Genomic DNA, 26,524 nt, shown 5'->3' on the forward strand with positions numbered 1-26,524 from the left:
TTATTTTAGATACCATTCTCATGACAAATAAAATTGAAGAACATATCAAGAAATATCAGATACTCATCTGTAGAAGTTTATTTTCATTTTCACTGATGTTCTTTGCAGTTCAATCTCTAAGAGTGACATGGAAAAAAAAAATGAATAAATACATATTTCAAGCATGCTTTCATGGATAACAACACGACATCAATATTCGATAACGAAGGTACGCCTTAATTTATATCCACTACTAAACAAAGCAAAGTATTCTCTATAAACAACACGTGTTATCAGAGAATAGGCTTCAAATGTAGAAGGTTCTGAAAAATACATAATGATGCATCCTTTGCCAAATTCTAAAAATCTATCCGATAAAAAAAAATAAACACAACAACCAAAATTCAGCAAAAACAATCACCACCAACATGAAAAAGCGACGAAATGTCTTAATACTTGATGAGATAATTCAATTATGAAATCATTAATAAACGTTGTACCTAGTGATGAGCAGTCATATATAGAGATCATCTTTGTAATGTGAAAAGGTTTGATAGAAGGCCAACAACTAATTCCTACCGCACTCTTTATACCTTGTTTCTATGGTATATATATCTTCTATGTAATATAAAATTAACTGTGCTCGTATACTGTAAATCTATAAAACAATTACTACGTCTATCTCTTCCAACATATCAGCCTAAGATTATGTATCATCCGTATATAATAATATTTATTATGCAAAAGCACTTAATAGCCACGTGTGACGCACTGAAATAGATCATAGTTTGCTAAATTAACTTCTAAAAACATCATGTAAATATACATGTAGAGCATTAATCTTTTAATTGTCATCGTATATTATAGAAGACGATAGAAAGCATGACAAGAGGGTAATTGGAGTGAAATATTTATCAAATTGAAAAGAATCATTTGTGATAAAAAAAATAATAATAAGATAGGATGTTTAAGTGTATGAAACTGTAAACTCTTTGAAGCAGTGCGTAAAAGCTGACTTTAATAAAACAAAACATTACTTGAACAAAGTGATTCTTGTGCATTTTGCATATGACATTTAATCTACCTCATTTACAAAATCCGGAAGTGTCCAGTGTGTTTATAAGTATTTATTATCTAATACAGAAAATTACGTTAAAAATTATCAAATATTTCAATGCTACTTTTGAAAATTCGATAAATGACCACATCTGACAGATTTGATAATTTATATCGACATTTTATCAACCAGATAGTGTTATTTCCTTGTAAGGGTGAAATAGAATACATCATGTGGTATTTCACAATAATTTTTGAAAATCCATTTAATAATAATAATTAAAAAGAAACCTACGATATTCCTAGTTCCGTTCACATTTTAAACTCAGACACATAACCTTTTTGCAGAAAGGACATATTTTAGTATATGTGCAATAATTTCTCTCTGAAAAAAGGAAACTTTTTGAATTCATTATCTCTCACCAGAGATCTACCAACGTTGCAAAATAAATTGTTTATTTATTGCTTCATCTTTGGATATTAAGGTGCTCCACCATCGGATATTTTCAGTACTTTGAATCTTCGTGACGTGATAAGCACGATGTGTAAGCAATATTCTCCTGTCAGCGATCAATACATAAGTAATGCTATACAGAAAACTCGGAGTTTTTTTTTAATCACTCTTTCACTTCCTTTTCTACATCCTTGCCCCTAAAAATTATTTCTTATGAGAGAGAGAGTTGTTTGTGAAGTTTTGAGGCTTTTTGGAGAGATGGAAAATGCTAGGTAGAATCCCTGAAACATGACGATTTGACTTGAATTCACTTATATCCGAATTTAAGGAGGAATGCTACATCGGAGAAATTTAATGTGGATGAAAAATGTAGGATAAGTACAACAATATTAATTTTGGAAATTGAAAACTTTAAATGTCACTTTATTTAGTCAAAAATGCAGTTTTAGTAGAAAACTATCGGAATAAAATTTGCTAGACTCCAACAAGCGATCTACAGCTCTGCAGTCACCACTCTAACCTACCCAGGTAGGCACTAAAATCTAAAAGGAATAGAGAAATATTGCTGATATTTATATTTTCATTCATGATTTACATGAAAGTCAGCCTTTATGACAATGTAGTATACCTCCTTAACTTGCGTTAAATCCTTTCCTGTCAAGTGCTATTTTTTTTAAACCCACTTATACAAAAAAAAAAAAAAAAAAAAAAACAAACAAAAAAACCCAACATGTGGGCAAAAATAAATACGTCAACATTAACCTCATTACCGACGCATTTGATACCCTTTGAGAGCGCAATGCTTGAACCTTTTCCATAAAATTCCAAGTAGACTCAGCTCAAAGAAAAGTTGAGCACGAAAGTTTTGATTTTGCAACTTCAATAGTCCTCCGAAAATTTTCAAAATAATTCAGATATTTCTCATGGTTTGTTTTCAATAATTGCAGAGCATTCAACTAGTAAACATGTGCAATTCATTTGTGCAAACATCTATGTATGATTTACATGAAAGGTGAAGATAACCAACAGTGATCAATCTCATAACACCTATAAGCAATACAAAATAGATAGTTGGGCAAACACGGACCCCCGGACACACCAGAGGCGGGATCAGGTGCCCAGGAAGAGCAAGCACCCCCTGTCGACCGGTTACACCCGCCGTGAGCCCTTTATCCTGATCAGGTACATATGTAAACGGAGTTACCCGATGTGAACATGGCATTCCACAAAAGAACATAAAACTCATACATATGCAATGCCATTTTAAAGCCATTCCCAGAACATATGCTCTTTCATTTCCACAAGAGACATTCATATATTTCTTCTAACAAACATTATACAACAGAGTAATTATAGAATATATCGAAATAACTTCCATCTAAAAATAATCATATACATGTACATGTAGTACACAATTCATAGTTTTTGTTGCTGAGCAAAATTATCTACAAGGAATGAAATATAATGTTTCAGTCACATTTTATGAAACAGCTTTCTATCTCATTAATACTTCTTTCATTTTAAAGACCCTGAGTTTTAAGGCAAGAGTGAAACTAACGAGAGAGAGATATGCAAAGTTTCATCACTGATTTACAGTTCAAACAGGACATAAGTATACATTGTTTAATACAGAACGCATTTATAAATACATGTAAGACCAAAAATTTTAAAAGATGTGTCAGGTGTGATTAAATATTAACTATAATTAAGACTTTAATTAAGTATGAGTGAGAGAGTTCTGTGTATATAGCTATTTCCTTATTAAGTGAAATTAATACGGAATAAGATATTTTCCATTTAAGTGTTTAATTCATTTGATCTAGTGAATTACATATAACTCTGTCTGGCTAAAAGTCTTCAAAATTTATGAATACATATCAATATTTCAATCTATAAAAAGATTTCCCCCTTGATTTTCTTTCTAGGGATGAGCTCTTCTGACTAACTTGGTTTGTTCAACTTGTGTGATCAAACATCAAAACACAGTACTTACAACAACGTATCAATTCTTCAGTCTCTTAAATATCTAATGAATGCTAAATGTAAGAAAAACTTAACAATCATAGAACCATCACCAAAAGAATTTAAATTTGTCACTTTTTCAGGGAGAAAAAGAAACCATTAACAGTAAAACAAACATAATACCTATTATCATTCAACAATTGATGTTAACTTTCCTTTTCACGTTGATTTGATCATTAAGTATGCATTTGGGATTCATATCTTAAATTTTGGTTGCTAGAGCTGGGCTATGCCAGCTTGTTTTGGCATCACTTTAGTAAAAATTGTAAAATCGTTCACTGTCAAGGTAGAATGTTTTATCACCTGAAGTTGCCTCTCCTGCTCTCAATGACATGAAATTCAACGGATAGCAATCCTAGTACAGAGAATGTTCTGGATTTAGATGAAAAAGAAATTTATCTCGCATACATTTTAATACAAGAATAATAATAAAAAAAGATCAATGAAAATTCAGTTCAATAAAATGATATAAAATATTCACAATTTGTCTTAAGTAAATTTCATTTTGATAATTTTGTATCATGTAATTTAAATCATTATGTCTTGAAATATATTTTCTTCTAAAAAGAGAACACAGATGTCACATTAAAATTATTGAGATAGGAATCAGTACAATGTTTAGGAGAATTTTGTCAAGGATTACCTAGACATTTAAAAAAAAAAAATACTGAGTACTTGCTAAAACTAAAACCTTTTCCAAATATAAATACTTAACTTGATCGATAAAATTGAATCCTAAAAATATTTTATATAAAATGCAGAAGTTAATATTTTTTATGCAGATTTCAAACTTTTCCTTCAACGTAACCCTCCATCACATAATATTTTGTATATCCAATCGTAAAAAGTGTATGTTGTCTGATACATGTTAGAAATTTATTCTATTTAAAATTGTATAGCAATGTTGTAATACAGAGTTTATCTATAGAAAAAAATTCAGATAACTTCTATCAAATACACTAAAACCTATAACTTATTGAAGTCTCAGAAGCAAACATCCTTAATATACTCTACCATTCAATATACCTTCAACTATGTCTATTGTGAAAAATTTACACAAAATAAAAAGAAATTTTTTTAATAAATAATCTACCGGTATATAAAAATATTGCACAGGCTTTTTTTTATCACTACCTTTACAATTTCTTTTACTATTTACAACAACCAAATTCAATAGATAAAATCTTATCTACACATATGATATCAATGTATTATGTTTTAGCCAGAGACTGATGACCTCTGCTAGTACCCTTAGGCTGCATGCATCAAAGTATCATTTCTTTAATCATTCATACTTACTTTAGCACAGTGTCAATCAATTAGCAAAGCATTTCTGAGATTAATTTAAACTTTTTCTAAATGTATTTTACATGTTATCACTATTTTGTTCAGACACACCATTTCTCACTCAGCTTAACAAACAACATTACATCATCTACGAAGGCATTGGAATGATCAAATTTTTCAATCAATATCTATTTAAGCATGTGCAGGAATTTTATTCCAACATATTACAGCTAATGATAAATCTGACTTTTTTAGAATCAAAATGCAATATTTCATTTCCACCATTAAAAACACAGACATTTTAACTGCCACAACAACTGAAGCCCCCACCCACAGTCTTGGTGTTCAGCTGGATTTTACTTGAGGATGTGTTCTCCATCATTGAGTCTCCACCATATTTGGTCTTCAATTCCTGTAAATAAAAAATGATGTACTGTAACTATGACAAAGAATTTAGTACCAAAAGTGTTCACAGCTAAACGAGTGTTAAATAACTCATTACCCCCCCCCCCCCCCCCCCCCCCCCTGCAACACACACACTCATTCTTCTTTTTAAGTCTGAGTTGTTGAATGTTCATGTACTCTAGATTGAATCAAAACTTTAATCTTTTATAAAGTACCGATAACAAGAGGCCCATGGGCCACATCGCTCACCTGAGTCACCTTGGTCCATATCAGAAGATTTTCCATATCTATTTGCATGTAAAACCGTAGTCCCTATTATGGCCCCAAACCTACCCCTGGAGGCCATGGTTTTTGCAAACTTGAATCTACACTATGTCAGAAAGCTTTCATGTAAATATGAACTTCTTTGGCCCAATGGTTCTTGAGAAGAAGATTTTTAAAGATTTTCCCTATATATTTGTATGTAATACTTTGATCCCCTATTGTGGCCCCATCCTACCCCAGGGGGGGGGGGGGGGGGCATGATTTCAACAAACCTGAATCTGAACTATATCAGAAAGCTTTCATATAAATCTCAGCTTTTCTGGCTTAGTGGTTCTGGGAAGAAGATTTTTAAAGATTTTCCCTATATATTTGTAAAACTTTGACCCCCTATTGTGGCCCCATCCGACCCCCGGGGGCCATGATCTTAGCAATTTATAATCTGCACTATATCAGGAAGCTTTCATATAAATCTCAGCTTTTCTGGCTCAGTGGTTCTTGAGAAGAAGATTTTAAAAGATTTTTCCTATAAATTTGTATGTACAACTTCGATGCCCCCCTTGAGGCCCCATTCAATCCCTGGGGTCGATGATTTTAACGAACTTGAATCTGCACTATATCAAAAAAACAACAAAAAAACAACAAAAAAACAAAAAACAAAAAACCCCCCAAAAAACAAAAACAACTTTGACCCCCTATTGTGGCCCCATCCGACCCCCGGGGGCCATGATTTTAACAATTTAGAATCTGCATTATATAAGGAAGCTTTCATATAAATCTCAGCTATTCTGGCTCAGTGGTTCTTGAGAAGAAGATTTTTAAAGATTTTCCCTATATATTTGTATGTAAAACTTTGACCCCCTAATTTGGCCCCATCTGACCCCCGGGTGCCATGATTTTAACAATTTAGAATCTGCATTATATAAGGAAGCTTTCATATAAATCTCAGCTATTCTGGCTCAGTGGTTCTTGAGAAGAAGATTTTTAAAGATTTTCCCTATATATTTGTATGTAAAACTTTGACCCCCTAATTTGGCCCCATCTGACCCCCGGGGGCCATGATTTTAACAATTTAGAATCTGCATTATATAATGAAGCTTTCATATAAATCTCAGCTATTCTGGCTCAGTGGTTCTTGAGAAGAAGATTTTTTAAAGATTTTCCCTATATATTTGTATGTAAAACTTTGATCCTCTATTGTGGCCCCATCCGACCCCCGGGGGCCATGATTTTAACAATTTAGAATTTGCATTATATAAGGAAGCTTTCATTTAAATCTCAGCTTTTCTGGCTCAGTGGTTCTTGAGAAGAAGATTTTTAAAGATTTTTCCTATATATTTGTATGTAAAACTTTGACCCCCTATTGTGGCCCCATCCGACCCCCGGGGGCCATGATTTTAACAATTTAGAATCTGCATTATATAAGGAAGCTTTCATATAAATCTCAGCTTTTCTGGCTCAGTGGTTCTTGAGAAGAAGATTTTTAAAGATTTTCCCTATATATTTGTATGTAAAACTTTGATCCCCTATTGTGGCTCCATCCGACACCCGGAGGCCATGATTTTAACAATTTAGAATCTGCACTACCTAATAAAGCTTATCTATAAATTTCATCTTTTCTGGCCCAGTGGTTCTTCATCAGAAGATTTTTTAATGACCCTACCCTATTTTTACCTTTTCTTGATTATCTCCCCTTGGAAGGTGGCCTGGCCCTTTATTTTAACAATTTAGAATTCCCTTTACCTAAGGATGTTTTGTGCCAACTTTGGTTGAAATTGGCCCAGTGGTTGTTGAGAAGAAATTGAAAATGTGAAAAGTTTACAGACGGACAGACGGACGGACAGACGGACGGATGGACGCCGGAATACGGGTGATCAGAAAAGCTCACTTGAGCTTTCAGCTCAGGTGAGCTAAAAAGTGACAATTCTCTGGTCAATTCCATGTCTGTCCTGCCACCTCTCTCAGTAATGAATGAAATGACAGATACCAAAACTGGCATTCCTTCACAATTAGTCACAATGAGTCAGTGTTCTAGCCCTAGTAGATATTTCATTTCAAGAAAACTCTCTCTCCCAAACTCTAAAAACAAAAAAAATCTACTATTGGAGTTTGACTATGATTTTTGAAAAAGATTAAATCACATTTCATGTGCCAAGAAATAGCACTCTCTGCCTTGATTTTCATATAAAATGAAGAATATAAATTTTTTGTATAACAAATTTGACAATGAATTTGTAGTTAGAGCTGTCATTAAAGCAACATAAACACAGACAGATACAAACACAGACGGACACACACACATACACAGACAGATGCACACACATACATACACACAGACACACACACAGACAGACACATACAGGCGGACACACACAGACGGACAAACACACACATACACACAGACAGATGCACACACATACAAACACACACACAGACACACACACAGACGGACATACACACACACACATACACAGACAGATGCGCACACATACATTCACACAGACACACACAAACGCAGCTGAACTTCAGTATCTTTAACATCAATCTCTTGAATATCATGGATATGTATAAGTGATTAAATGGAATTCCCAACTACATTTTCTTCATGTACTTTAACTGCAATATCTCAAACCCTCAGATATCTCGGAGATTTTTCTCAGCCCCATTGAGTTTGAGATAACAAGGTTTGACTGCATGCCAAAGGATCAAATTGAATATTTTATTTATAAAATACAGGATAATTTCAAAAAATTTCCTCTTAAAAATCAAAGAGTTCTTTATTGATTGATTGGTAAAAAGATCTTTGATATATATCTACAGTTTTTTAGTGTTAAATCTAGGATCTAGAGAGGGCACACATATCATATGTTCAAAAGGGCACTTTTCGTTGCAGCAAGACAATTTCAGGGCACTTTCATTGTATAATGCGTGTACTATGATAGTAATAGAATAATCATTTAGCCCCTTTAAAAATAAATACCTGCTGCCTTGATTTTAAAATTTTCAATCAACCTTGTGAAATAAAGAACAATTGTTTATATTAACAAATATCTTTAAAAAATTTATAGAGAAAAAAGGGCATGGTGCAATTAAAAAGGACATGGCATCAGCCAAAAAGGGCATGGTGTGGCACCATGCTAGTTTGCTTTAGATTTAACACTAATTAATTTTATTCACTCCTAACAAGTCTATTCTAACGACTAATTTAGGTGCATATAGTGAAAAATTATACAGCTGTCGTACTTCTGATGGGTCTTTTCTCTGGTGCAGTGCATGTTTATGGAGGATATGTCCCAGCTTCCCACGACAGTTTTATCTAATTAAGGAATTAAGGAAGTTTTCATTTAGAATACACTTACGTAAGGCTGAGCAGTTTTAAACAGGAAGCATTTAAATGAAAACTTGACATTACTGGTGAAAGAGATTATAAAATATAAACATGAAAACTGAAAATTTTCACGTGTCTAATGGTTTTCATGTCATACGGTGGGTTACAAAATTAAATTAAGCATCAATCTGAAAAATATATGATGGGTTATTCTTGTCTTGTCTGGGAATTTAAGTCTGGATTATCTTTTACCTGTTTATAGAGAAATATGGCAGATTTTTGTGCAACAAGAAAATCAGGATATAAAAAGTAGTATGATTGACTGCAACCAAAACAACTAATAATTTGTACATTGTAAGTTCTAAAATGGAGTTGAAATCACCACTTCCCATACTGAAGGAAGACTAATAAATTGTTTTGGAATTTCTTTTTATTAGATGCTATGTGGTCATAAGATACTTTTATGTCCAGGGTGAGATTTAATCCAATGTCTCTCCATTATGAAGAGTGAATACCTCTAAATTTTTTACTTGTATTTCACTTATGAGTTTTGCTTACTAAAGAGCAGATATAATGTCAGAGAATTACTGTATAGCGGTTTCTTCAGCGGGATGATAAATTTGGCTTATTTTAGTGGTTAGATAGCTTTGTGTCAAAATTTCACTCGCCATATATGCACCCAATTGCGACTTGAGTATGTGAAAAAGAGACAACTCTTCACTGTCTGCCAAAATTTATTCTGTTAAAATTATTAGCATACCATTGAGCCAGCAAATCGGCAAATTTTAGACCCGCGGAAAAAACCCGCTATACAGTACTGATCAAGGTGTAAAATTTCAGGAATATCAGGATATGTGTATATTTTCATAGTGTACCCATTAATATCATCCAGGTCAATAATGCCCCCTCCAAATCTCAACAGTGTCTCCATTAATATCATCCAGGTCACTAATGCCCTCCTCCAAATCTCAACAGTGTCTCCATCAATATCATCCAGGTCACTAATGCCCTCCTCCAAATCTCAACCCTGAGTCCATTAATATCATCCAGGTCACTAATGCCCTCCTCCAAATCTCAACAATCTAGGTCACTAATGCCCTCCTCCAAATCTCAACAGTGTCTCCATCAATATCACCCAGGACCATTAATGCCCTCTTCCAAATCTCAATGGTGTGGCCATTAATATCATCCAGGTCACTAATGCCCTCCTCCAAATCTCAACAATCTAGGTCACTAATGCCCTCCTCCAAATCTCAACAGTGTCTCCATTATCATCCAGGTCACTAATGTTCTCCTCCCAATCTCAAACAGTGTCTCCATCAATATCACCCAGGGCCATTAATGCCTAGCTGCAATAATGTAGCCCTATCCAATTTTTTTTTATTCTGACGTTTTCGGGATAGGGCTACAATTCCATAGGATCTCCGTAATGGTGCAAAATAATTTTATGAATAACCGATAATAAACTCCGTGTATTAGTCCCAAATGTTGTTTACACCAAAAGGAGTACCAACTTTGTACTCGGGCATGTCTAATAAAGGTGTTTTTCTTTAAATATAATGAACAGCATGCAAAATTCTTCGTCTGCTCCGCCATGCTTGTTATCGTGAGATCTCGTAGGTGGATCTAATGAAAAACCTAAATTGACAATCAGCGCGAAAATGTAGTTACTCGAGCCACTTCGACAAAGAAAGGAAAAACATATTGTTGCAGAAAGAATTTACACTCTGCTGTTCGGTTTTTAACTTGATATTAAATTCAAACCTTTTCAATACCGACGAAATAGCTTTCGCCTCCATACTTGTCCATTGATGTAAATACTACCTTATATGGCATATGCAAATGACTTGACAATCGGAAGTTGAAAATTCAGTACATCAAACATGGCGCACAAATATGAATCGAGAAATTGGAATTTATCGAAATTGTTGAAAACGGTAGAATAGAGCCTAACAAATCTTAAGTTGCAGGTTGTAAATTTATATATTGACTAAGAAACATAGAATATCATTTTATTTACGTAAAGAAAGTAAGGAAATGTTTAGAATGAGCGCAAATGTTGCGGGAGTGATTCACTCCCGCATTTGCACCATTACGGAGATCCTAAGGAGTTGTAGCCCTCTCCCTAAAAAAAAAAAAAAAAAAAAAAAAAAAAATCAGAGAGGGCTACATTATTGGAGCTAATTAATGCCCTCTTCCAAATCTCAACAGTGTCTCCATCAATATCATCCAGGTCACTAATGCCCTCCTCCAAATCTCAACAGTGTCTCCATCAATATCACCCAGGGCCATTAATGCCCTCCTCCAAATCTCAACACTGTGGTTGCTTCCTTTCTAGCACCATATTCCACAAATAAAAATTTAGGACAGTCATATAATTCAGTTTTTGCAAAGTTTTCAGTTGAACAGTAAGTTTTCACATCACAATCACTAAAAAAATTGAGAATTTGACACAATAAGTTTTTTTTACTTATTGCACAATAAGCACAGACTAAGCTCAATAGTTTGGTACAGGGTTCGAAATTAACTCATGTCCGTAAGTCCGAGACTAGTAAACAAGAGGCCCATGGGCCACATCGCTCACCTGAGTCACCTTGGTCCATATCAGAAGATTTTCCATATCTATTTGCATGTAAAACCGTAGTCCCTATTATGGCCCCAAACCTACCCCTGGAGGCCATGGTTTTTGCAAACTTGAATCTACACTATGTCAGAAAGCTTTCATGTAAATATGAATTTCTTTAGCCCAATGGTTCTTGAGAAGAAGATTTTTAAAGATTTTCCCTATATATTTGTATGTAAAACTTTCATCCCCTATTGTGGCCCCATCCTACCCCAGGGGGGCATGATTTCAACAAACCTCAATCTGCACTATATCAGAAAGCTTTCATATAAATCTCAGCTTTTCTGGCTTAGTGGTTCCGGGAAGAAGATTTTAAAAGATTTTTCTTATATATTTGTATGTAAAACTTTGACCCCCTATTGTGGCCCCATCCGACCCCCGGGGACCATGATCTTAGCAATTTATAATCTGCACTATATCAGGAAGCTTTCATATAAATCTCAGCTTTTCTGGCTCAGTGGTTCTTGAGAAGAAGATTTTAAAAGATTTTTCCTATAAATTTGTATGTAAAACTTTGATGCCCCCTTGAGGCCCCATCCAATCCTCGGGGTCCATGATTTTAACAAACTTGAATCTGCACTATATAAAAAAAAAACCAAAAAAAAAAAACCCCCCAAAAAATAAAATACAACTTTGACCCCCTATTGTGGCTCAATCCGACCCCCGGGGGCCATGATTTTAACAATTTAGAATCTGCATTATATAAGGAAGCTTTCATATAAATCTCAGCTTTTCTGGCTCAGTGGTTCTTGAGAAGATTTTTAAAGATTTTCCCTATATATTTGTATGTAAAACTTTGATCCCCTATTGTGGCCCCATCCGACCCCCGGGGGCCATGATTTTAACAATTTAGAATCTGCATTATATAAGAAAGCTTTCATATAAATCTCAGCTTTTCTGGCTCAGTGGTTCTTGAGAAGAAGATTTTTAAAGATTTTTCCGATATATTTGTATGTAAAACTTTGATCCCCTATTGTGGCCCCATCCGACCCCCGGGGGCCATGATTTTAACAATTTAGAATCTGCATTATATAAGGAAGCTTTCATATAAATTTCATCTTTTCTGGCCCAGTGGTTCTTGAGAAGAAGATTTTTTAATGACCCTACCCTATTTTTACATTTTCTTGATTATCTCCCCTTGGAAGGTGGCCTGGCCCTTTATTTTAACAATTTAGAATTCCCTTTACCTAAGGATGTTTTGTGTCAACTTTGGTTGAAATTGGCCCAGTGGTTCTTGAGGAGAAGTTGAAAATGTGAAAAGTTTACAGACGGACGGACAGACGGACGGACGCCGGAATACGGGTGATCAGAAAAGCTCACTTGAGCTTTCAGCTCAGGTGAGCTAAAAACGTGTCGGACTAGTGAACTCTCTATAGTACTAGTCCGTACGGACTAGTGAAAATCCAGAAATCAATCTTGAATTGGTAAAGATTTTTAGCAAGATTTGTCTGCGTCTCTTAGATTTTTGAACTTATGGTTGATTACCTGCATGGTCAAGTGTTTGCATGACTATGACAGCCTGATCTTCCTAACACATGGAGTGTGTTCGAGACCGCCGTTCTTCAAACGTGCTCAAATTGTCAAATTCCTGCCGATTCCGAACGCCGAGTACACATCACGAGAACGTGTTCTAGGTGCAAGAATTGCAAGTAGTGTGGTCTGAGAACATGCACGTTTGTGCGCACATTTTCTCGACATTCGTGACTCTAACACAGTAGTTCATAACACTATAGCTCATGACTTGGTCAATCGAGTGAATTTTTTTTACTTTATTGATAAAATTTCGAACTCTTGTGACTCGAAGATCTGAGCACCAAAACAACAGGAACGTCGATCTCGAACGCACTTATGGACATTTATAAAAGGATTAACTCGGAGGTTAATATTGTATGCTTCTGAAGATCTTGAATGCGAAATAAAATATGGTGGTCTCTTTTTCTTCTATAGGTGTCAGAAATTGAATTGTTTGCAACTGTGATGTGTTTGATTTGATTAAATACTATTGAATAAAACGAAGATCATTTTATTATATACTGGACGGACTAGTGAAATGCTTTGCTGACCAGTGAACATCAACAGTTACTAGTCCGTACAGACTAGTGCTTGAAAAAGTTAATTTCGAACCCTGTGGTACGTTTGTGTAAGCATGAACATTTGCTAGTCTAAATGGAACAGGAGATATGTGTCTTGCACATATACTTGCACACATTTTTGCCTGTGAAATAATTTCATTTAGTTCTTCTTCATCGATTATCAAGCACAATCATACATAAAGCCTATGGGATATGAATTCTTATTCATTGACAGTGAACTTTCTTTTGGTATATTAATCAGCTATATCATTTACAATTAACTGTATTGAACCCCCTAGGAATCACAGTGTGCCCAGACATGAAATCACAAGCAATTCATTTCATCTGTGACTTTACAACCCCATTTAAATTTTTCAACATGCGTTTTTAGTGACACTGATTTGTAAATGTAGAGATATTCATATCTGAATATTCATATTAAATATAAGATCACTTTGAAACAACATGGTTAAGAGCTTGAAAGTTTAATTTCCAGGACAACAGGTTTCGACCTCGATCTCCCCTTTGATTTATGGATTAGGTTTAAATCTTGCTTAAACTTAATTACTTTCATAATGATTTATCCAACCCATTCCACAATCTGGGTTTCTACCATAATAACATCTGTAAGATTCAAAGCACTTATGTTTAAGATTGGCAGCTTAAGCTGTTGGTTGATACTATCTCCATGCACTCTTAATTTTGGTACTTAGTATATTTAAACATAGCTCCGGATGTTCAGAAATATTAAAGCCATGTTATACACACCTGAATAAAACACCTGCCATTTAGTAATATTGATGACACGGTAACTGGTCTATTTAATATCAGGACTACTAAATTGTATTTCTATATGTGACATCAGACGTTGTTGAACTGAATGTAGAGCTTACCTTTGCCATTTCCATAAACAGTTCTTCTATATTTGTGTTCTCTTTGGCACTGGTTTCTATGGCATCAACCATCCCATGATGCTGAGCGAATGCTTTTGCTTCTGATAAATTGACCTCTCGTAGATGTTCCATATCTTTTTTGTTTCCTACAATCACAAACTTAATCTTCAAATAATAGTAAACATGTATTTTACTGTATAATTTCTGGTGAAATAGTCAACATCAGTGAATTAATGCATGAAAATTAAATTAGTAAATTTGTCTCTGATTCAATATAACATTTTTTGGACAAATTTTCACTGAATTTTTAGGGCCCGGGTTAAGGTCACTTGCTTCACAACCCCACATGACTGAGTTCCCAGGTTTTGATTCTGGATCTTGGCACCAGGTCGAACCCAACCCCTGCGAAAATTAGTTCTTGTGTTCTTGAACTACTCTCAGACCCAAGGCATTTAACGTAGTTATAAGTAGTGACAGTTCCTTCTCCAAGCACCCAAAACTGGAAGTGAAATGGATGTTCCACGTCATGGTTGGCGATGGCAAGACAAAGAACCCTGCACTGTTATGACCCTAATTGCCATACACAGCTGGTCACAATTTGTGCACTTCACCTTGGTTACATTTCTATTATGAATGAAGGATTTTCATATGAGATATATTCAAACAAAACTTTTTTATTTGTTCATTTGCTTTTCAGTGGTATCAATATAGGTTCCAAAACCAGTGCTAATTAGTAACCATTTTTCCCTCAAGCTCAAGATTCTTTATTTTCTAAATTTTCAAGAGACAAGAGGCTTGCATAGCATCTCTTGAAAATTTGAAGAAGAAGAAGAAAATTAAGGAATGATAGTTTGAGAGAAACGATTACTAACATACAAATGTTCTGAGGCCTAGCTGTTTCCCCCATGTCCATTCTATAAAAATATAGCCAGATTAAGTATAGATTTACATGTAATAGATACAAGCTAGCGCTTATGATGACCTAAGAGTTCGAAAAACAATTAACCAATCAAGAGCATCCAAGATCATCCAAGGTGTTTCTTAAAATGCTAGCAAAACAAAAAACAAAAAACAAAAACCCCAACAAAAAAACCCAAAAAACAAAACAAAAACAACAACAACAACAAAACCCTAACCCCGTGTCACGTTGATGAAACTCAAAGTTGATAATGGGAGAAAGTCCATAAAGTTCTATCATATTGGACATAGAGGAGAAAAGTCCAGTGCATTTAGGGTAAACAGAATTAGGGCAAAATACTTAAAAAATTCAACACCTTTGTTTCTGTGGTATTCAAAACTGCGACATGTGCGAAAAAAACATTTTTGTGACATTCAAGAATTTTCATTTTATCAAAACACTTCATCAACAGGAACTTAGGGACATTTATACGACCTTAATTCTATTTTGTTATTTAAAAATCAAGTCTGACAGGTGATAATATTGTTACACAACTTCAATGTCTCTCATCCAATCACCATCAACGTGGAATATAGAACTGTGACGTGTGTGGACTTTCGTTTTTTCATAAGTGAATAAAGTTCAGCAATGAAAAGAATGTAAATAAAAATATAGACTGAAAATCCCCATCTTAAATCAAAATAAAACCAATCTCAAGAAAGCACTATCTTCTCTTCTTTGTCATCTGATAAACATATTTATTTTTAATAAGTAAATAAAGTTCAGCAATAAAAAGATTTTTTTAAAAATACAGACTGAAAATCCCCCTCCCCCTCTTAATTAAGTAAAAAAAAAACCTTCTTTGTCATCTAATAAACATATAATTTAAAACTGATCAGTTTTAAACCTTGAAGAGTTTTATTTTAAATTTGATCATTGTTGATTGGATGTGATAAATTCATATCTATTTGAGAAAATATTCAGATTTCTCCAGGTAATATTTTATGTTAGTATATGTTGTCATTGAATTGAAATTAACATCATCTCGTGTTACAGTGTTATCCTGAGGAGGTGACACGTAAAGTCCCATAACTCTACTATAAATGTAAGGGTCTACATGATTATTTTCCTTTCCCTGAGTATGACTAGTTACCAATACAGCTAGCTGCAATAATGTAGCCCTCTCCAGCTTTTTTTTTTTAAGGAGGCACTCTACATCATCATAATGGCTGACTTCCTTTTAAAACATGTCGAATAAAAACAGAAATATTAACAATATTTGTTTATGCATTTCTTAAATCATCACCTAGCTGAGCTGCTCAGCGGGTTGGTACGCAGACTGCTGAACTGTAGATCGCACATTCGAGTCCTGCAGGGGTTTTAATTTTTTTTTCAGATTGCTTTCTACTAAAACTTCATTTCTTGACTAAATAAAGTAAATTTGAAAGTTTTCAATTTCAAAATATTGTTGTACATATCCTCCAATTTTCATCCATATCAAATTTCTCTGGTGTACATAGCATACCTCCTTAAAACAGAGAGGGCTACATTATTGCAGCTTCAATACAGTACATGTATGTACAATAAAGTAATTAAGACCAGTAGCTCTCAAACACAATCAGTTTAGATTTCAGTGCACAGCATAGTGACTGATTCAGAAGGAGGTCTTAACCACTTGACCATTTTACAATATGTTTATAAATTTTTAAAATCATTGGAAATATTTTCATTAGTGAAAGACAATTGAAACATTAATTATTAGATCAAAGTGAGTGTTTTAAAAACACAATATCTCTATTTTCATTCAGCCAAATATTGTAAGCCCTCGCCATGAACACAAACTGAATGTATAACAGTGTAACTGATTCCATATCATACAATAACAAAGATTTTTAAAACTGTTAGGAGTAGCAATGATCTATCAAAGAATTTTATCAATCCTAAACTTAAAACCAAATCTAAGTTAGCCTCTGAGTCAATTCTTATGAAGAGTTGATAAAATATTATTTGTTTTTGTTAAAAAGAAAAGTCTCCCCAGCTCCCAAAATTGAAAATGTTCCCAATTACACCCCCTCTCCTTAATGCACTGCATGGTATGGAGGAGAATTAAGCATAAGCAGGAACATAGACATAATGAACAGTACTTTGTGCAATGAGGAAAAGGATGGAGAAAAGATTCAAAATCAATGTGACCAATGCAATTGTTGTATATCATACAAAAATAATGACTGTTATATGCTGAAGTACCAGTAGAAAAGTGAACATGCCCTTGTACATAAAACAAGAGGCCTACAGGCTTTATTGGTAACCTGAGTATTAGTTAAAAGTATCACTAATCCCATGGGCTATGAAATCTAGAAAACATTTCCTGTTCTGAATATTTAAGCTAAATTCCAATATTCAGCAAAAGTATAAAACATTAAGATGTGTTCTTAAAACTTAAATGCCCTCCAAAGTGCCTATACTGATGAAAGGCTTTACAAAATATTTGTAGCATTTACGCAATACGACTAATTTGGACCCGTCCTAGAGTCAAAACCCTGGGGCTGCTAAATTAACAATTTTGGTACATCCTTTTCTGCTTTTCCTAAATATGCATTTAGTTTTCATACTGTATTGATCAGCAAATGTAAAGAAGTCTTTCATATGATAAAGACAATAATCACTAGTCTATAATAATTTTGGCTCCACCTTGGAACCAAACCCATACCCTTTAAGATCATGAAATTTACAATTATGGCAAAGGACTACCTGCTCATTCTAAATATCCATTTAGTTTCAATTTATCATCAATAATTTTAAGAAGATGTTTTTTAAAAATGCTTTACACTTAAATACTACATACCAAGTTTGGCCCCACCCTGGAGTCAGAACCCCTAACCCAGAGATCATGAAATTTACATTTTTGGGAGGCCTTCCTGCTCTACATCACTATGTATTTACCTTTTTTTACACATGTGGTTGTAGAGAAGAAGATTTTTGAAAAATGGTAAATTTTTGGCAGTTTTTGCCCCATCTCTAATGACCCAGGGTGCAGGAGTCCTGAAATTTGCAATTTATGTCACCCTTGTCCAAAAGATGCTTTATACAAAATTTGAAAAGAATTGGAATTGTAGTTATCAAGAAGAAGTTAAAAATGTTCAATTGTTTACACACAATGGACGACGACGGACGTAGACCAATTACAACAAGAGGTACTGTGAGCAATGCTCACTAAGAATACTCCCCGCTTACTCCAGTCTCCCAAAGGATGTTGTTAATAGACCTGTATAAATTACCTAGCTCTTTTCTGAGTGTAAAATTATGGTATGCCTTTGTAGAAGAAAATTTAAGATATAGTTCGAACACAAATCCATGGTATAAACCTATAATTTTGACCTTGAGATCAAAGGTCAAGGTCATAAAGAGGTCATGAATGTACATGACACATAGTCTTATGGTGATACACCCTTGTCTTATGGTATGACTATGTCAAACCCTATAATCAACTTTGACCTTGAGGTCAAAGTTCAGGGTCATATAGAGGTCATGAAGGTACCCGACACATCGTCTCATGGTGATACACTCATGTGTCAAATATGGTATGCCTATATCAAAGAACAAAGAAGTTATGGCCCGGACACGAATCCATTGTAAAAAACCCTTAATTTTGACCTTGAGGTCAAGGTCATATAGAGGTCATGAAGGTACTCGAAACATCGTCTCATGGTGATCCACCTGTGTGCCAAATATGGTATGCCTATGTCAAAGAACAAAGAAATTATGGCCCAGACACAAATCTGCACAGACAGACAGATGGACAGACAGAGAGTGATTCCTATATACCTCCCTGAACTTCGTTTGTGGGGGGTATAATAACCTTATGTCACCCGAGTTTACAGACAGACGAACAGCCTGACGGACAGACAGAAAATATAAATACAATATGTCTCCCTCCGGAAGAGGTACATTAATTACTTTACATTTATAGCCTCAAAACACAATCTAATTAAAATCAGACTTCTTAAATCCATGCTGTGTACTCTGCATAAGAAGATCTGACATAACCCGACTAGGGGTCATGTTCATGTGAACTTTATGTTAACCATTCAGCGCATTGCCTATGAAGTCGTCGATGTTCACAATTCAAGGAAAATGGTTGCGATTGTTTGGTTTGAAAGAAAACACATCACAGCTAAATGTGACATCACAATGCACCGTTTACGTCGACTGATGTTATATTCCTCGTGCTAATTGATTAAACCATCTTGAAAACTATTCAAATCGTACCCATGCCTATTCATACATAAATCGCAATTCACAATCAATTTAATGTAGGTGTATTTTATATTGTATGTTTTGTTGTTTGGATGAACGGAATAGATTATGCATTATTGTGAAAGTTTAAAATTCCTTATGTGAGAATATACAATTTTATAGTGTGGAATAAACTTCAAGGGAGAGAGATATGGCAACTTGTTTACGAATTGCTGGGAACCGCCTATATATATTTATCATTATCTGTATGGCACAATCTGATTGGCTGATAGTTCCCATCAATATTACAAGCCAAATGTCACGTGGACGTGACCTTCTATGGGGTTATGTCAGATCCTATATGTAGCGATTGTGAGCGTATTTTAGAATCTGATTTCAATTACATTGTTTTTTACATGGCACGTTTTTTACTACATCACATCAATTAGACGTACATGTACATATTCAAAAGATAAATTGTTCATAATAACAAACTTTAACTATCACTACAAGGAGCAAAATCGTCACAATTTCCAGCCACTTTACACAAAGCACACATTCTTATATAGAATGGTGTTTCGTGGGCTTTTTCAAATTACTTTCTTAATTGTCAAGTCCAAATAAATCCTTAAAAATGTTGTTTATGGTTGGATTATATGAACTAACCACAGGTGTAAGGTTAAAACTGACCAATTCAACACTCTTATATCATCCACCCCCCACCCCCACTACAAAAAGAAGCACATATGTAAAACCTTTCTAACAAGGCCAACATGAATGTTTGTCTGTATCAAACTACTGTAGAGGCTATGGATGTGCAGTGTTATAGGGAGGACCACAATTTATTAGTACTCATAACATTATCTATTTTTGTTCCTTTTTTCTCTGGTTGAATACGTTGATATTTTTGTTTTTGTCCACATCCCCACTCAGTGATTTTTAAGGCCCATTTTGGGTCTGAATTCCGGCCCTTTCCCCTCCTAAGAATTGCCAATTTTTTTCCTAATTTAGCTTGCATTTTTCCCAATAACAGAATTATGAAAGGAAAACGTGTTTGAACTAAATAAACATTCGATATGAATTATATACACAAGACTTAACAAGGAGTTATAGGAATGATGATTTGGATAGAATAGTTGAAAATTTTAGAAGGTTAAACAAAATTAGATGTGTAAAATAAAGATAATAATTATAATGTTTGATATGATTATAAAACTTATTTACGATAAAATAGCGTTTTCCCAATTTGACTGAAATGTCGACAATTTTCCCCAATTCGAAAGCCACAGAACTCTTGTTAAAAATGTAGAAAAATCACTGTCCCCACCCACCCCACTTAATATATTATGTGTGTGATTATTAAGTTGGGATGATCATATGTATACAGAAATCTAAAAAGAGGAAATATAAAAGAATGGAAGGAAATGCTGTTGTAAACATCATATCATTAAAGGAAATGACACTCTGAGAGTTAAGGCTAATATGTTTAAAAGGTATACTAAACCAGCATGTTCCCATATCCTGAATTTATAAAATGAAATGAATTTATTTCTTCAGATTGATTGACAATGTGATTTACAGGTTTATGATAAAGGTATACATCCTAGAGACTGCATGATTGACAATGTGATTTACAGGTTTATGATACATCCTGAGTGATATACTAACCTATAATACACTGTACAATGTTTGGCCCTGCATATCTTTTCACGTCCTCTATCCACCTGGACACGCTGTCAAACGAGCCCTTTTTTGTGATGTCATAAGCAATAATGACTCCATTGGCACTGCGGTAGTAACTCTGTGTGATGGTTCGAAACCTTTCTTGTCCAGCTGTGTCCCAGATTTGGAGCTGAAATTTATTCAAAAGTTTTACAATACATTTTCAATGTACACACACAAAAACAAAAAAAAAACTATGAAAGCATGGCAAGTATTCATTTCTATGATATTGTCACTGTTGTCTGATTATGAAATTTGAATATGAAGCTATGACTCTATTCCACCATGACACATAATACACACGATTAATAGAAAAATTAAAGTTCCTGATGTACATGATGTAATGGACCAGACCATGAAAAAAAAGTTTCATGATTGATTGATTGAATAGTGTTTAACGTCCCTCTCGAGAATATTTCACTCACATGGAAACGTTGCCACTGCCGGTGAAGGGATACAAAATTTAGGCCTATGCTCGGTGCTTATGGCCATTGAGCAGGAAGGGATCTTTATCGTGCCACACCTGCTGTGACACGGGACCTCAGTTTTTGCGGTCTCATCCGAAGGACCACCCCATTTAGTCACCTCTTACGACAAACAAGGGGGTTACTGAGGACTTATTCTAACCCGGATCCCCACAAAAAAGTTTCAAAAGGATTACATATAGCATACTTGATTCTAATGATCCGACACACTCGGGTTAAAGGGGCATGGACATGATTTGAGCTGAAATTTTTCAAATACCATTTTTCCTTATTTATTGTTTACAATGCTTAACTAAAAGTGTTTTTAATGGTCAATCAAAATTTGAATATCAGTTTTTGGGGTACAAGTGAGATAAATCACTCACAATGCTATGTTATGTAAACAAGGCTCGTGTCATGTTTTTGTTTACATATACAATGTAGATTACTTAATAGAAAATAGTATGTTTAAAACAAAATGAGATGTGCTAAACACAAAAAACTATTTAATATTGTGTTCAGAATTAACTTGTAAAGTGAAAAATCTGCTTTAAACGAACTTTTACCAGTATATTTAACCTACGTAAACAAAAAATGGCATGAGCCTTGTTCTGTATCTTCCATGTGCTTCGACAACTGACATTCAAATTTTTGCTGACCATTACAGATGCCTTAGTTAAGCATTCTACGCGTTAAAAATGTAAAAATAAAATTTGAAAATTTTCAGCTCAAATTGTGTCCAGTTGGTAACACACACATTTTCTTTGGTTATTGATTGTGAGCCGAAATTGCGCACGCATCCCACTGAGTAAGCCAACTGAGCTCGAAAATTTTGAGAGGCAAAGGCGGCTTCAAGCTGACATCCATAGAGACAGCAGTATCGAGAGTTGCTTATTCTTTAGACACAATGTTTTTTAATTTTTACACTGGTGAAATAAACATGATTTGTAAATATGCTGATCATTTCTTTGCCGAATAATGTCCATACAATAGAAGGTCAACATTTTCATTACAGTACTGTAGCTGGGTCACCTGATTCTTAGCGCGTCATCAGGTATACCCGGCTTAGTTCAATTCGGCTGGATTTTATCAGAATCAAGTATGCTAATATAGTAAGAGCTCTAGCTGTTTGTTAAATCAACAGTCATGCTTTTATTTCAAAATTAAGTATATTTCATGCAAAAACTGGAACTTACAGTGCAAGTTATTTCAATTTGAATAAAATGATATCATTTCAAAATATGTTGTTGTATAGTACATTTTGCCACTTTTCGGTATTTTGACATAAACGTGCCATTATTCACACAAAGAACATTTCTTCTAGAAACATTAAGCACAGGCTAAAACAAGAGACCCATGGTCCACATTGCTCACCTAAGTCACCTTGGTCCATATCTAAAGATTTTCTCTACATATTCGCATGTAAAACTTTAATCCCTATTGTGGCCCCAACCTACCCCTGGAGGCCATGATTTTTACAAACTTGAATACGCACCATGTAAGGATCCTTTCATGTAAATGTAAACTTCTTTGGCCCAATGGTTCTTGAGAAGAAGATTTTTTCTCTAGATATATTGGTTTGTTTTGCTGTTTTCCACCACACTCAACAATTTTTCAGTTATCTGGTGGCGCCCAGTTTTTATTGGTGGAAGAGAGAACCCAGATACAAAGTACCAGGGAAGAGACCACCGACCTTCCGCAAAACTGGGAAACTTTCTATATTTGTATGTAAAACTTTGATTCCCTATTGTGAAACATTTCATTACCTGGGTGCCACTATGGATAAAACTGGTAGAATGGAGGCTGGCATAAAAAGAAAACTAGCTGTAGCATCAACCACTTTTTATCCCTTAGCAAAGTCTAGAAATTGGAAAAATACAGCACTAGACCCAATTTAAGTGCTAATTACTCAACTGTGCTGTAATATGTAGGATCACTGACATTGATGACGAACAGCTAGACACATTCTATAGAGAGAGTACACTGATCTCACAAAACCTTGGATGAAGAAATATACTACAAGAGAACAATCAGAACCATTTTAAAGTGGATAGGCCATATTCTTAGAAAGGTCTCGAGGGAAAACGGACACACAAACTGCCTAGGAAAACCTGGAGCTATATACTGTCAATAACGAAAGAGAGAACACTGAATGGAAAAATTGGAGAGAGGTTACCAGAAATAAGTGGCAAAAATTAATCTATAGCCTCATGCATCCTCATGGGCACCGAGACGAGAGGTGTAGTAAATGTATCATAGTGATGATGGATTTGTTATAGCAAACCATACTAAATTAACCTCACTTGCCGAATCCTTTTTGAGCTACTGATAGATTCTTGTTACATCCTGACTGTATGCCATAATGTATAAGATGTATGAATTTTACAGGATCTTATTGAGAAGATAACATAAAAACCTGTTCATGGATCTGCACAATGAATCTAACAATCTTGTCCTATATATGAAATGTCAGATTATTATTAATTGTTCATTTTATGGTGTAAAAATATCCACATAACTTGGATTTTGACATCACAATGTAATATAAACAGATAGTAAATCAATGACATCAGATTTCACTGTCGTAACTCAACATATATCTTAATTCTTACAGATCAATACAATTTTTGACACAAGTTAAGTGACAATTAATATTGTGGAAATCTGCATTGAATTATCAATTAATTAGTATACTTACAATTCTCATGAAATTTGAACCAGATATGATTCAGGATTGATTTTTTTTTTATTTAAAAAATAAAAAACGTTGTTTCATATGAAATATAATGGGTAAATTACATCTGTTTGAAATGATATGATCCATCTAGGCCTGGATGAAGTTTTCTGGTAATTCTAAACGCCACGCGTAATAGTCGCGTATGTTTTAAAACTCAATGATAAATTTTGAAATCCGTTTTTAAACACGGGTGGTGATACACAGAAATCGGTAGTATATATCTGTTTCGTGATACCTTAATCAGCTTTCCGTCAATCTGTAGAGTTTTCATGGTAAAGTCAACCCCGATGGTTGACCCATGTTTCTCCACGTAAGTCCCTGACTTGAACCTCTGTACTACACAGGTCTTTCCCACCCCAGCATCTCCAATCAATACAATCTTAAATAAATAGTCAAACGTGTCGTCTGAATCTGATCCTGGATACGGTCCCATTTAATCAGCTGATGGTGCTCGATGAGATCATCCCTGTCGTGTTTTTGTTGTGAAACGGAAACCGGAAGTGCTTACTTGGAGAGCTTCACAGACACATTTTCGCATTTTGAAATATCATGTTTAGTCGCTTTTGTATTGAAGAAATAATGGATGGTAAATATTTATTTGTACCTCACACAATTTTAGAAATATTTATAATGTAGCATTTACCTTATCGTTCCGTATGGTATACGCATGTTCTGGAAGAAAGAAAATAACCAGACTTTTTTTTAAAGTCAAATTTTGATTAGTTATACCTTAAGATTTATATAGCACAGATGTTTTTTTTTTAATGCTGGTTTATAAAAAAAAAACCTGTATACACATATACTGAAAAGTTTCATTTCTATATGAAAATTATTTTTAAAAAAATAGTTGGAATAAAAATTCAGACTTTTTGCAATTAAACTTTGCGCATGATAGAAATCTATATTTTAGATGAATTTTATTCACTGGATAAAATAAAAAAGAGGTAAAATACTGATAGTGAAAAAGTTTATATTTTCCACAGATATAATCAATATTATTTATACAATATCATGAATATGTATAATGTGTTGCCAAGGGCAATAACTCCTATGCTGGTTTCTATATCATACTCAATCTCTACCCAGAGTTATCGTTCCCGCTACGCTCCACTAATACCTCTGTCATCGTCTAAAAAGTTATATCAAAATGTACAAAAACTAACTTAGCATATCGAACTGTAATGATAATATCTGAGCAAATCAAACACTTCTCTGAATTTTTTAAAATCAGAAGATGGTAAATATGAGACACCTGAGCGAATTAGAAGGTTTATATAAATATTAATTCATTCAATAATACTAGTATAATCATGGAATTCGTTGTTTTTGTGAACCTACTTTAAGATTTAAAGCATAAAACTTAAACTTATAAAATTATTATCCATGATGCTATAGGTATAGGTAAGTTTTACCAAGAATCTTGACATTTAGACGTTGGCAGAGGTGTTGTAGCGCAGCGTAATACGCCCTCTGGTGAGAGATTGTATCATACTACATGTACAATGATTTCCCTAATATCCACAAATAATTTATACATAACAAATAATTTTTACATATTTATTACCTGTTGACATAAAAAAATGTCATTTGAGCAAGTTTTTATCCAGTTTAGTATTCTGTTTTACGATTATGTGATGTTGACCTATATATATATATATATATATATATATATATATATATATATATATATATAAAATGTCAAATCGGCACAGTTGTTAAATAATTTAAAAGAATAAAATCCAAAATGATCACATAATAATCAACGATCAGTTCCTGCTAGTACTTTCGCCTTACGGCTCTTCAGGCAGTTTGTCTTGCATGTTGAACATTCAGGACAAACTGTCTGAAGAGCCGTAAGGCGAAAGTACTAGCAGGAACTGATCGTTGATTATTATGTGATCATTTTGGATTTTATTCTTTTAAATTATATATATATATATATATATATATATATATATATATATATATATATATATATATGACATCTTAAAAAAAAGATGGCAACATACACATTTCCTTTGATTATTGATTAAATTTCACTATATTGAGTGGAAATCATTACAGTTTTTTCACTTTCAACCATTAAT

General features: G+C 34.1%; 1 protein-coding gene across 1 annotated transcript; it reads right to left on the reverse strand.

The window, feature by feature from the left end:
* Positions 1 to 45: 45 nt before the first annotated feature.
* Positions 46 to 24,958, reverse strand: LOC125654379 (ras-related protein Rab-43-like). The gene is made up of 4 exons (XM_048884336.2): positions 24,673 to 24,958; positions 21,183 to 21,366; positions 14,381 to 14,526; positions 46 to 5,210 (listed from the first exon to the last, which is right to left on the reverse strand). Exons 1-4 carry the CDS (start codon positions 24,868 to 24,870, stop codon positions 5,100 to 5,102), a joined length of 639 nt encoding a protein of 212 aa, XP_048740293.1. The 5' UTR covers positions 24,871 to 24,958; the 3' UTR covers positions 46 to 5,099.
* Positions 24,959 to 26,524: the final 1,566 nt, after the last annotated feature.

Source organism: Ostrea edulis, chromosome 7 (assembly GCF_947568905.1).
Source record: "Ostrea edulis chromosome 7, xbOstEdul1.1, whole genome shotgun sequence".
NCBI classification, from domain to species: Eukaryota; Metazoa; Mollusca; class Bivalvia; order Ostreida; family Ostreidae; genus Ostrea; species Ostrea edulis.

Bases quoted from the DNA above. Each gene is read 5' to 3' on its own strand.
- LOC125654379 (XM_048884336.2), bottom strand. From the start codon at position 24,870: ATGGGACCGTATCCAGGATCAGATTCAGACGACACGTTTGACTATTTA. The intron at 14,527-21,182 runs GTTAGTATATCA...TTGTGATTGTAG, and splicing joins CATTGTACAGTGTATTATAG to GAAACAAAAAAGATATGGAA. The intron at 5,211-14,380 runs GTAAGCTCTACA...TTTTATTTACAG, and splicing joins TGTTTATGGAAATGGCAAAG to GAATTGAAGACCAAATATGG.